This window comes from Leptopilina heterotoma, unplaced genomic scaffold, assembly GCF_015476425.1.
Source record: "Leptopilina heterotoma isolate Lh14 unplaced genomic scaffold, ASM1547642v1 Lhet_64, whole genome shotgun sequence".
In the NCBI taxonomy this organism is placed as follows: Eukaryota; Metazoa; Arthropoda; class Insecta; order Hymenoptera; family Figitidae; genus Leptopilina; species Leptopilina heterotoma.
Genome location: NW_025111150.1, coordinates 877,835 through 892,241, shown reverse-complemented (window position 1 = coordinate 892,241; position 14,407 = coordinate 877,835). Strand labels below are relative to the sequence as shown.

General features: G+C 20.9%; 1 protein-coding gene across 3 annotated transcripts in view; it reads right to left on the bottom strand.

Annotated features, from left to right (window-relative positions):
- LOC122509895 (beta-arrestin-1) overlaps positions 1-14,407 on the bottom strand; it is a 91,523-nt gene that overhangs the window by 27,710 nt on the left and 49,406 nt on the right. For all 3 annotated transcript variants that reach the window (XM_043624203.1, XM_043624204.1, XM_043624205.1), the window contains exons 3-5: positions 7,282-7,498; positions 6,405-6,780; positions 2,440-2,733 (exon numbers count right to left, since the gene is read on the bottom strand). In XM_043624203.1, coding sequence (XP_043480138.1) covers positions 2,440-2,733; positions 6,405-6,780; positions 7,282-7,417 — 806 coding nt within the window. In that variant the 5' untranslated portion in view covers positions 7,418-7,498. The remainder of the gene's footprint in view (positions 1-2,439; positions 2,734-6,404; positions 6,781-7,281; positions 7,499-14,407) is intronic.

Genomic DNA, 14,407 nt, shown 5'->3' with positions numbered 1-14,407 from the left:
TCATTATTATTTTCATCATTAAAATTCAATTATTTTTTTCTAGAATTTTTAACTAATAAAATTCTTATTTAAATCGATGAATTTTAATATTATTTTTGAAAAAGTTCTTTGAGAATTTTCAAATTATTTTAATTTGAAAAGTTTTCAAAATTAAATTATTTCTAAAAATGCTTGCTACAGGTAATACTTTTAATATTCAATTATTATCTACAATTTTCACTAACATTCATTTTTAACTCAATTTTTATTAGAAAATTCTACGAAAATTCAATTATTTAAATACAAAAATAAATAATTTCTTGAATAATAGAATTTTTTAGACGAATTTTAATAAAATTTTTATGAACAATTACATTTTTCGAGCAATTCAATTAAAATTGTATTAAAAAAAATTCTGTTTTAAATAACTCAGTTCTGATGAATTTTCCATTATTTATGAAAATAATTGAATGTTTGCGTAGAATTTTATTAAAAAATTTTTCAAACAATTGAATTCGTTTTGGAAAATTTGTATTATTAAAAGTAGTAGATATTGAAAATTATTGAATAGAGAAAACTTTATGGAAATAATTAAAATTTTTTTAAGAATTTTAATGACATTTTTGAAAATAATTGAATTAAGCAAAGAATTTTATTAAAATTCCTGAAAATATTTGAATTTCTAGGAAGAATTCTGATATTTATCAAGATAATTGAATTTTTTACAAAATTTGCGTTAAAATTTGAGAAGTAATATTAAAAATATATTAAAATTCAATTAATTTCAACAAAATAGAGATTAAATTTTTTTCAAAAATATTAGTTCTACAGAATTATTAATTAAAAGTATGAAAAATTCAGATTAAAACTGAAATAAACATAATTGAAATTCAATTGTCATTAGAAAGTTCTACAAGAATTCAATTCAATTTAGTTTCAAGAATTTTATCGACATTTTTGTAAATAATTACATTTTTCGAGGAATTAATTTAAAATTGCATTGAAAATAATTGAAATCCTGTGAAGAATTTTATTATTTATGGAAATAATTGAATTCTTGAAACGAATTTTATTACATTTCTTTTTAAATAATTGCATTCTTTTCAGAAATTTTATTAAAACAATAGATTTTTAAAATATTTGAATTTCAGCGAAAAATTTCATTATTTGTCGAAAATAATTGAATTCCTGCAAACAAATTTTCCAAACATTTTTGAAAATAATTACATTTTTCGATTATTTGTGGAAATAATTGAATTTGCAACGAAGTTTCATCCTTTTTTTTAAATAATTGAATTCTTTTGGAAAATTTTATAAAATAGTAGACTTTCAAAATATTTAAATTTCAGCGAAAAATTTCATTATTTGTGAAAAATAATTGAATTCTTGCAAAGCAATTTTCCAAAAATTTTTGAAAATAATTACATTTTTCGATTATTTGTGAAAATAATTGAATTTGCAACGAAGTTTCTTTCCTTTTTTTTTAAATAATTGAATTCTTTTGGAAAATTTTCTTAAAATAGTAGATATTGAATATCATTGAATTTATTAAAAATAATTGAAATTTTGCTGAAAATTAAAAAAAAAATTTTAATTAATTGAATTTTGAAAAGAATTTTATTTTTTAGAAAGATAATTGAAATTTTGACGATAATTTTTTTAAATTTGTGAACATAATTGAAATTCCATGATGAGTTTTGTTATTTTATGAAAATAATTGAATTCCTTAAAAGAATTTTATTACTTATGAAAATAATGTAATTATTACGATAAAAATTTGTAAATAATTGAATTCTTGTGAAATTTGTCTTATTTATGAAAATAATTAAATATTTGCGTAGAATTTTATAAAAATTCTTTTTAAATAATGGAATTCTTTTGGAAAATTTTATTAAAATAGTAGTTATTTAAAATCATTGAATTGAGGAAAATTTTTGAAAATAATTGAAATTGTACAAGAATTTTATTCAAGTTTTTAAAAATATTTGAATTTCTGCGATGAATGTTATTACTTTTGAAAATAATTGAATTTCTGCAATCATTTATAAATATCTTCTGTAAGTCTATTATTTTTAATAATTAATTAAATATATATTCAGAAATTTTCTTATGGACTCTAAAAATTAATTTTTTTCTAGTAAAAATCCCTGATTTCCCTAACCAGTTCTACTTTCCCTGACCTTTCTCTAAATTTCCTGTCTTTCATGACCTATGTCAACCCTGTTTCCCCTCTCCTGTGGCAAACCTAACTAAATTCATTGATATCGAGATTGATAATTTAATTAATCCTTAACTAATAATAATTAAAAAAATTACCTCTTAAAAAATTAAAATGAATTAAAAATTTGTTAATGCAAAAATAATAATTTCCGAATATTATCAGTTTCTAGTTTGAGTGTATAATTGTATCGCCTTGATGTTGGATTTATTGGAAGTATAAAAAGAATAAAAGATACTCACTCGCTTTCAACTTCCGCAACAGTACATTTGTAGGTCGCCGTGGAAAAAAGGCAGATGTCGGCGATTTGTCTCACTGACACCTTGATTTTTTTCACAGTTCGATTGCTGTTATTAGCTATGTAAACATTAACAGAAATTGTTTCACCATGATGATAGAGCTCCTTATCGAGAGATACCTCCATATGTAACCTGCTTGGCGACATTAAAAATTCTCTGCTAACTTCGGTCGATGGCTGTTCACCTTGTCTGGACGGAGCGTACATTATTTTTCGTATTGCAAGTTTTACCGAGTTGCTGAAAAAAAAACCAAAAAAAAAATTTCACTCATTATTACAAATTTCTTATTATGACAGTGAAACAAGTAATTTTAAAAACTGGTTTAAAAAAAAACATTTCATACTCGATCTCTTTGAAAATTATATGCGCGTGTTGAAAAGATAAAATTGAAGTTGAAAATTTATCATCTTTTTGTGTTATTAAAAAAAAGGAATTAAAGAAAATGATTTGAATTCACGAACGCGATTAGTGAATAAATTATTGTAATAACTGAAAAATGCTTTTGATTCTAGGAATAATTTCATATCTTCAAACGTCATCGCGAGTTCCCTTCATTGAAGTTTGTGTGCCACTCATGAAATCAAGCGTAATTTAACACGGCAAGGCAGTAGAATGATAACAGAGTAAGGCCTTTGGGGTTTTGATGCATATTAATGTGCTTCAATTTTCAAATAAGTTGTGAGGAACAAGACCCAGTGAATATAAAAAAACACTTATTTTTACTAACTCAAATTTTAATGCCCTTAAAATTTTGAATATTCGAATAAACAAAATTTATTTATTTCTTTATCGTCAAAAGAAAAAAAAATTTATTAAGTAAATTACGTCACGAATCGAAAATCTCTAAAAATGATTAGATACTTACTAAAAAAAATATTCTAATACATTTATTTGCAAATGTTTTTAATTGTAAAATTATTCGAAAACATGAATAATTTTATTTGAAATAAATATTTAATCATTATTTTTTCAAAGGAATTTAGATTTTTAAAAAATTTCAAATTCAGCAATTTATAAGAATATTATTATAATACATGATCGAGTGATAAAATCATTATTTTATATAATATTCTTCAAAATTATTATCATCATTTCAATTGACAAAATTCAATTATTACTAAAAATTGGAATTATTAGTAATTTCTCCAAAATTCAATTATTATCTAAAACTTTAACTGAAATTCATTTTTAAATAATTGAATTCTTTCGACGAATTTTAATAACATTTTTAAGAATAATTACGCTTTCCGAGGAATTCGATTAAAATTGTATTAAAAATATTTGAAATTATGGGATGAATTTTATTATTTATGAAAATAATTGAATTATTGCGAAAAAAATATATATATTAAAATTTAAATATTTGAATTCCTGTGAAATATTGATTATTTATGCAAATAATTAAATGTTTGTGTAGAATTTTATTAAAATTTTTGAAAATTTTTGAATTTCGAAGAAGAATTTTATAATTTATAAAGATAATTGAAATTTTAAAGAGAATTTAAAAAATTGTTGAATATAATTTAATTTATGCGAAGAATTTTATTACTTTTAAAAATAATTGAATTTCGGCAATCATTTGTAACTTCTCCAAAATTCAATTTTTTTTTAGTGTTTTTATTTAAAAATTTTCTATAAATCCACTATTTCAATAATAAATAATTATTGTCTAAAACTTTAACTAAATTTAATTTTTAAAGCAATTTTCATTAGATTTTCATTAAAATACAAAAATAAAACATTTATTGAATAATTGAATGTTTCGTAGAATTATTGAATTCTCATAATAATTTTATAAACAAATTTTTAAATAATTGAATTCTTTCTACGAATGTTATTAAAATTTTTAAAAATAATTACATTTTTTGAGGAATTGTTCGGTAATTGTATTAAAAACATAGAAAAATTCTGCGATGAGCTTTATTATTTATGAAAGTAATTGAATTTCTAAAAAGAATTTTATTATTTATGAAAATCATATAATTATTGCGAAATAATTTATAAAAGATTTTTGTAAATAATTGAATTCCTGTCAAAATTTTTATTACTTGTGAAAATAATTAAATGTTGGCCAAGAATGTTATTAAAATTTCTTTTTAAATAATTAAATTAACTTGGAAAATTTTATTGAAATAGTAGATAGTGAAAATAATTGAATTCAGGAAAATTTTTGAAAATAATTGAATTTTGCCAAGAATTTTATTGAAATTTTTGAAAATTATTGAATTTCGGAGAAGAATTTTATTATTTATAAAGAAAATTAAAATTTCGAAAGAATTAAAAAAAATTTTTAAACATAATTAAATTTCTGCAAAGAATTTTATTACTTTTGAAAATAACTGAATTTCTGTAATCATTTGTAACTTATCCAAAATTCAATTTTTTAGTGTTTTTATTTAAAATTCTTCTATAAATCCATTATTTTAATAATAAATAATTATTGTCTAAAACTTTAACTGAATTTCATTTTTTTATCAATTTTTATTAGAAAATTCTACGAGAATTCAATTTTTTAATAACAAAAAAATAAATAATTGATTGAATAATTGAATGTTTCTTAAACTTGAATTCTTATAAATAATTTTATGAATAAATTTTTAAATAACTGAATCTTCTCGACGAATTTTAATAAAATTTTTAAGAACAAATGCATTTTTCGAAGAATTCAATTGAAATTGTATTAAAAATAATTCTATTTTAAATAATTGAATCCCTGTGGAATTTTTATTAGTTATAAAAATAATTGAATGTTTGCGTAGAATTTTTAAAAAAATTTTTTAAAATAATTTTTTTAAATAATAAGAATTTTTAAAGATATTGAAAATCATTGAATTGAGAAAAAATTTTGAAAATAATTGAAATTTTGTCAAGAATTTTAATAAAATTTTTAAAAATAATTGAATTTCGGCGAAGAATTTTTTTACTTATAGAAATAATTGAAATCTTGACAAGAATTTTTTAAAAAATTTTTGAAAAAAATTGAGTTCTTGTAATGAATATTGAATAATGTTACTTATGAAAAAATTGAATTGCTGGCAATAATTTTATTAAAATTCATGAAAATAATTGAATATATTAAAAAAGTCTACTAATTTCCACGGAATTGAAATTAATATTTTTTCAAAGTTATTGTGAATAAAAAGTTTTGAACGTTCAAATGAATGAAATATTTTTTGTTAAAAATAATTTTATAGATTATTGATTACAATTTAAATTACAAACTCAAATTTTACATTTAGAAACATTATAATTAATTTGCTTGATAGTGACGCAAAATTATAGAAATAAAAATTTAATATAAAGAAGAAATAAATAAATTTCGTTCATTTGAACGTTCAAAACTTTTAACTTCCAAGTTATTAGTCCTACAGAGTCATTAATTAAAAGTATTAAACATTCAGATTTTCCCAAGATTTGAATTTGAAACCTTTTCAAAATTTAATTATTTCTAAAAATTTCTATTATTTGTAACTTTTTCAAAATTAAATTTTTTTTTTAAGTTTTTAACTAAAATTCTTCTATAAATCAATTTGTTGTAATTTCATAGTTTATGAGTCAAACAAAAAAGACGCAAAAATTCTGAATTTTCCTATAAATTCTAAAAAATTTAATTTTTTCCCAGTACTATTAATAAATTTCCCTAACTTTTCCCCGAGTTTTTCCAGAATTTCCTGACTTGTGGAAACCTTATTCTAAATATAGAATTTAAAATTTTTAATTTTAATTTAGAATTTAATTTTTCATTTAGAATTTAAATTTTTAATTTCTATTGCAATTGGTAATTTTTAGAAATATATTTTCAATGTCAAAATTAGTTAGAAAGAAAAATTTTTATATCTGGAATTTTTCCGGTTTTTTTTTGTTTTTTGTAGAGTTTTCAACTTACGTTGAAGTGGTTGAACTCTTACCGTGGACGTATTCTACAATCTTGAGATTCCCCAACGAATGCCATTAATTCATAATCAACGCCACATGGTTTGCCAGTGTCACCTGGTGCGGGTTGTAGCGTGACAGAGGCTGGATAGTGCGGTGGTAATTCGAAATAAAAGGGATATGCATTAATTCCTAATTTTCTAAGAAGACGATCTTGCAGCCTCGTTAGCGGTCTCGGTGGTTCCGTCTTGGAGACAACTGGATAAATTTGATCGACAGCGACGTAAAGATCCTTCTTAAACGAAAGACCCAAAACGTCCAAATCCTCCCTTCCGTATTTAAACATGGCCAAGACATGGCCAAACACCTTCCGATCCTTCACATATTCCGGATCTATTAATACAACTCCATCTAAAATCAAAATCATTTTCAAAGAAATTAATTGGACAATTAATTAATTGCAAATTTAAGAAATTAGCTAATGGTACCAGTAGTCGATCAGCATTTTTTTCAATTAACTTAAGATTGTCAATAAAATTTAATAAATCAAAAAATTAATCTCTGCTTTTTGAAAATTTATTTTTGAGTTATGTACTGGAAATGTTAAACTTTCAAATACGTATTTATTAAAGTCGATTTAAATTGGAAAATTTATTCGTAAAATAGAATTAAAAATCCTTATTTTTTTTGGGTATAGTCGATCAGCCTAAACATGAAGGACTTTTTTTTAAAGTGTAATTTTGTCCAAATATTTATTAATTATATTTAATTAATTTAATTATATTAAACTGATCGAATATTGGTACCGTTACCTTAAGTGAATAAATTAATAATTAATAATAAATAATTTAAAAATACAAAGAATAAATAAATAAAACTGGAAAATTTGAAAATACGGGAGAAAAAACTCACCAATCGGATCAACACTGGTTATGTGATCGACGAAATCTCGTTTTCCAATGTAAACAGTAATTTTTCCATTGGGACTGGATTTTTTAAAGACACGCGTAGCTCTTTGCTGCTTCCCAGCTCCGTCTTCGTTGTCCATCACGTAGAAGTCGGGATTTAGTGTCGCCTCCAAGTCATTTGACTCCCCAGTATCCGAAAATTCGGATTCCGCACTTTTCCACTGTAACAAAAAGAAAAGAAAAAACTAAATTAAAAATCACAAATTTCTCATTTTATTTTCAGCGTATTTTAAAAATAACCGAGAATCGACTTTAAGGCGCAAAAAAGAAGTCACACTTTAGTCGATTAAAGATAATATTATACGAAAAAAAAGAGTCGAAAAAGTCATTTATTTCATTCAGTGTTGTCACGAAAATTTCATATTTTATTTTCCTGCGGATCTTTCACTAGTTTCTAAATTCAATTATTCAAAGATTAAAAGTAATGTTTTTAAATAAATATTTAAATATACTTATTTATTTTCCACAGAGAGTTAAAAATTTTTAAATTAAATTCTCTCTTTTAAATCTTGTAGAAATTATAATAATTTTTAAAAAATATAACCGAAACGCTTGTAAAATTTAAATATCTAGATACTTATATTTTGTATTATAATTTTTTAAAAATCAAATATTTTTTAACAATATTTTAAAAATTCGTTTGGAATTCAATTATTTTAACATAAAAATTTAATTTATTTATTATGATAATTGTATAACTGCAACTCTTCATTGTTTTATTGAAAATATTTTTTTATATTAAAAAAAATTGAAAATAATTGATTTTATAAAAATTATAATAACAATATTCTTAAAGTATTTTTTTTACATATTTTTAAATATTTAAAGATAATAAATATTTTAATTATATACCTAATACACTTTACAAATAAATAAATGTTGAGTAAAAAAATGTAAATCTAAATGAATTTTAGTAAAATTTTTGGAAAGTAGGTAATTGAACTTTATAAAATATTTTTGGAAAATATTGAAAAAATAATTAATTTAATAATAATTCAAAAAATAAGTTTAAAAAATAATTTTTATTAAAATTTAATTTACTTTTTTGCAGATAATTAAATTTTATAATTGATAATAAACAAACTCACAAAATTTGTGTTTGTGAAATTTGAAGATTTTCATCAAAATTTTGAAAAGAAATCAATGATTTAAAAAATTAGCAATTAAAAATCTTCAAAATTTCAATCAGATTTTTTTCACAATATAAATATCGAAATAGTACAATTTTGAACCAAAAAAGTGAATTTTTCTTGAAATATTTGGAAAAAAGCTAAAAAAAAAAGCTAAAAAGTTGGATTTTTCGAAAATAATTAAATTTCTTAAATCAAGTTTTGTCAAATTAAAAAATTAATCAAGTTTTTGAGGAATTTTAATTAAAAATTTTGAAAATGACTGAATTCTTCAAAATGTTAATAATAATTCTAAGAAATTAGATTATCTAAAAAATTTATAATTTTTTTTACAGATATTTGAATTTTTGGAAATATGTAATTGAAGATAATTGAATTTTAAAAAAATATAATGGAAAATTCCTACGAATTACTTTTTTTTAGAAATGTTTTGACATAATTTTTTAATATAATTTTTATTAATTTTCATTTCCAAATTTTTATTTTAAATATTTTCTTATAATAATAATATTAATATTTAATTATTTTAATATTTTTCTTTCAAATTTTTACAAATTCAAGTATTTCCAAAATTTGCATTTAAAATTCTTCAAAATTTTATTCATTGAAAAACTTTTTAATGGTATATTTATATTAAATTTTTAAAGTTAATTTTTATTAATTTTCATTTACAAATTTTTATTTAGAATATTTTTCTTTCAAATTTTTGCGAATTCAATTATTTTCAAAATTTGCATTTAAAGTTCTCCAAAATTTCATTCATTGAAAAACTTTTTAATCGCATTTAAATAATGTTTTTGAAGTTAATTTTTATTAATTTTCATTTACAAATTTTTATTTTGAACATTTTCCTTACAAATTTTGGCGAATTCAATTATTTTCAAAATTTCTATTTAAAGGTCGTCAAAAAATTTCAATTATTAAAAAACTTTTTAATCGTATATTTCGAAAACTTAATTTTCCTCAAAAAGTGATTCAAAAAGAATTTTTCGAATATTCATTTATTTTTTTCTTTGTAAAATCGTAGTAAAATTCATATAGAAAAATTCAAAACTTTTATTGCCAATACTTTAGAAGAAAACAATAATTTTGCTGTTTAAATTTTTGTTAATTGTCTATTAAAATATTATTTTATAAAGTTTCTTGATCAACAGTTAATGAGAAAAAAATTTTTTTTTTCCTAATTTATAGTTTTTCAAGTGAAAAATACATTTTTTTCTTCTAATTGTTGATGATAAAAGTTGTAATCTTCACTAAAGTCTATAATTATTTTCCGTACGTTAATAATCGAAATATGCATTTTATACTTAAAAAAGTGTTATTTGTTGCAAAATAAAATTTATAAGAAAAGTCGAAAAAGACCGCAGTTTTTTTAAAATAAAGTTTTGAACGTTCAAATAAACGCTGATATTTTAGTTGACATTTATTCTAATTTAATTATTTATTTATAATAATACTAATTATAATAATATTTATTTATTTATTTAATACATATCTCCGCAGTCCAAAGAGGACCATAAATGAATAACTAAAGTAGTGATATACCCATAATATAACAATTATTAAACTTTTAATTTCGAGTTTCACGCAATGACAGTACATATTTATTCAGATATTTAATATTAATTTATAATAATTATTTATAATAATTTTATTAAAAATATATTTTTTTGACATTTAAAAGTTAATTGTTAACGAAATAAATACAAATTTCCATTATTTTTTAATTCAGTATAGCAATTTTTGTAAATATTTAAACAGGAAAAAATTTTTTGTTCATTTGAATGTTGAAAATTCTAGTAAAGGTGCAGTTTTTGCAAAAAGTTTTAAAAAAGTTGTCTTTTCTTAAAATAGTAAAAAAAAAATCATATCCTTGGCTTGCAGAACAAAAAAAGAATTTATTATAAAAACTATTTTTCCGTCCCCAGAAAAAAAAACAAAACGCCAAAATTAATTTTCACCCTAGTACCTTGCGCATAGCTTAAAACAGTTCTTCTTCTATTTTTCCTTTTTTTTTTGCTTTTTTGTTTGTTCAAGTCGAGAAGAATAAACAGAATGGACAACAACGTTCAATGAACCGTCCGGCAAGGTGTCGCACAAAATCGATCACTGTCGCGAGGCTCGAAGGGCTTGCCAAGTGAAAAGAGAGAAAAAAACAAACTTTAGGATCTAAGCTCTCTACTTTAAGTGTTATATACAACTGACACTTCACGTCGACGACGTGTTTCGAAACAGGTTTTCTCCTAGTCGTCCAAGAAACGTTTCTTCGAGAAAAATGGTATCGAAAGAATCAACTGTATACTAAAACGTCGAATCTTTCTCTTTGTTTCGCGAGATGAACACTCACACTGCGGAGTTAATCAAGAAATGAATGTCAATTTCAAACTGGTCGTCATTCTTAACACGATAATACTATACCTACAATAATTTGTAACATCCAGAGGACTGTAATTGATGACGTGTGTAACCCATATGCATAATGTCAAACTATTAATGCCGATAATCTCACTATTAAACCTTTGGGATTTGATTTCAATTTGAAATTTCATACCTCTGTTTTCAAAATTCAATTACCAATGACGATAAAGAGCTTATTTTCTCTTTATATTTTTTATCAAAGGCAGTTTTTTTAAATAAATATTATAGAAAATTTTCAACAATTTTCAAAATTAAGCAAAACGATATTTTTTAAACGTCAAAAATACTAAATACTAAAAACAGATTTAAAGTAAAAATGAAAAATATTGACGTAAATATTAATCGAGATATTAATTGAATAATTCAAATATCATTTAAATATTGAAAAATAAGATAAATTAAAAACTGGAAATTTAATACATTTTAGATACTTAAAGAAATTTTAAAAAATTAATACAGGCCTTGGATAGTATAACTTTTTTTCGACATATTTATTGGACTATATTTTTAAAAAATTCGACATTTTTCTACTTAATTAATTTAATTATAATGAAATGCAATTTTTCTTTCACTTATTGCAGAAAAAAATTCTAGTTCCTTGGTTGAATTTTAAGAACTTCGGTTTTTTGAATTTTTGCTAATTTTCCATAATTTTAGATTTTTTACCAAAAGGTGGAGACTATTAAATAAGTAAAGTGTTTTTGAAAAGCACAAAAATAATGAAGCTAAATGCCATTAAATAGAAGAAAAAATGTTGAATTTTAAGAAATTCGGTTTTTCGAATTTTTGATAATTTTAAATAATTTTAAATTTTTAACCAAAGAGTGGAGTCTATTAAATAAGTAAAGTGTTTTTGAAGAGACCAAAAATAATAAAGCTAAATGCCATAAAACAGTAGAAAAAATGTTGAATTTTAAGAAATTCGGTTTTTTGAATTTTTGCTAATTTTCCATAATTTTAGATTTTTAACCAAAGAGTGGAGTCTATTAAATAAGTAAAGTGTTTTTGAAGAGCCCAAAAATAATAAAGCTAAATGCCATAAAACAGTAGAAAAAATGTTGAATTTTAAGAAATTCGGTTTTTTGAATTTTTGCTAATTTTCCATAATTTTAGATTTTTTACCCAGGGGGGGGGGGGGAATTAAATAAGTAAAGTGTTTTTGAAGAGCACAAAAATAATGAAGCTAAATGCCATTAAATAGAAGAAAAAATGTTGAATTTTAAGAAATTCGGTTTTTCGAATTTTTGATAATTTTAAATAATTTTAAATTTTTAACCAAAGAGTGGAGTCTATTAAATAAGTAAAGTGTTTTTGAAGAGCACAAAAATAATGAAGCTAAATGCCATAAAAGAGAAGAAAAAATGTTGAATTTTAAGAAATTCGGATTTTTGAATTTTTGATATTTTTAGATTTTTTACCAAAGAGTGGAGTCTATTAAATAAGTAAAGTGTTTTTGAAGAGCACAAAAATAATGAAGCTAAATGCCATTAAATAGAAGAAAAAATGTTGAATTTTAAGAAATTCGGTTTTTCGAATTTTTGATAATTTTAAATAATTTTAAATTTTTAACCAAAGAGTGGAGTCTATTAAATAAGTAAAGTGTTTTTGAAGAGCCCAAAAATAATGAAGCTAAATGCCATAAAACAGTAGAAAAAATATTGAATTTTAAGAAATTCGGTTTTTTGAATTTTTGCTAATTTTCCATAATTTTAGATTTTTTACCAAAAGGTGGAGACTATTAAATAAGTAAAGTGTTTTTGAAGAGCACAAAAATAATGAAGCTAAATGCCATAAAAGAGAAGAAAAAATGTTGAATTTTAAGAAATTCGGTTTTTCGAATTTTTGATGATTTTCGATAATTTTAGATTTTTTATTAAAGGATAGAGTCTATTAAATAAGTAAAGTGTTTTTGAAAAGCCCAAAAATAATGAAGCTAAATGCCATAAAACAGAAGAAAAAATGTTGAATTTTAAGAAATTTGGTTCTTAATTTATTATTATTTCTTAATCTTTATTTCTTATTTTTAAATTAACTGACTTCATATTTAAAAATAATTAATTTTAAGAAGAATTTTAGTTAAAAAATTTAAAAAAAACATATGAATTTTGGAATAATTAGAGTTTCAATTAACTATAAGTAATTTTCAGAAGATTTGAAATTGAATTTTTTATAAATTTAAATCCTTGGGAAAAAATAAATAACAATAAGAATATTTAAAATCATTTAGTAAAATTACTAAAACAGGGTGGCCACAAAAATTTAATTTGGCTTTTTCTTGACTTTTAGGATATAAAAATATTCTTCAAAAATTATTTTCATTATTTCGATTATTCATTACTAAAATTTTCAATTCAAATTCTTCTTTAAATCAATTTTTTAAAAATAATTTTTAAAAAAGTTCTTTGAGAATTTTCAAATCCTTTTGTTTACAGTTTAATTTTAGAAAATTTCAATTATTTGTAAAATATTCAATTAAATATAATTAGAAAATAAAAACTTTAAATAATTTCAAAAAAAAATCCGCAGTTAAAGTTTCTCAAGAAAAATTAATTTCACAGAATTGTTAGTTAAAAATATGCAAAATTCAAATTTTCAGAAATTTTAATCAGAACCTTTTTCAAAATTCAATTATTTCTAAAAATTTACGTTCTCATGCTTTTAAAATTCAATTATAATTTAAAATTTTAACTGAGTCAAATTAAAAAACTTTTTTCTTCAAACTAAAAATTAAATTTTTTCATAATTTTAAAACATGAAGATATCGATTATTTTAATTCAATTATTATTTTCAACAATTTTTAACTAAAATTCTTCTTTAAATGAATTAATTTTCGAAAAAGTTTTCTGACAATTTTCAAATCCATCTGTTTACAAAAATATTCAATTATTATGCAACAAATTTTAACTGAAATTCGCTTTTAAATCAATTTCTATTAGAAAATTCTACTAGAATTCAATTATTTAAATACAAAAATAACAATTTTTTGAATAATTGCATGTTTCTTAAAATTGAATTCTCATAAAGAATTTTATCTATAAATTTTTAAATAATCGAATTCTCTTGACAAATTTTAATTAATTTTTTTTAGAATACATTTTTCGAAAAATTTGATGAAAATTGTATTAAAAATAATTAAAAGTATGCCAAGAATTTTATTAAAATTTTTTGAAAATAATTGAATTTCGGAAGAAAATTTTTATTATTTATAAAGATAATTGAAATTTTGACGAGAATTTTTGTTAATTTTTGAAAATAATTGAATTTCTGTGAAGAATTATATTATTTTTAAAAAAAATTGAATTCTTGAGACAAATTTTATTAAAATTTCTTTTTAAACAATTGAATTCTTTTGTGAAATTTTATTGAAATAATAGACATTGAAAATAATTGAATTTTAAGAAATTTTTCAAATTAATTTAATTTCTATGAAGAATTTTATTAAAATTATTTTGAAAAAAATTGAATTGTTACAAAGAATTTCATTAAAATCTTTGAAAATAATTTAATAATAAAAAAAGTTT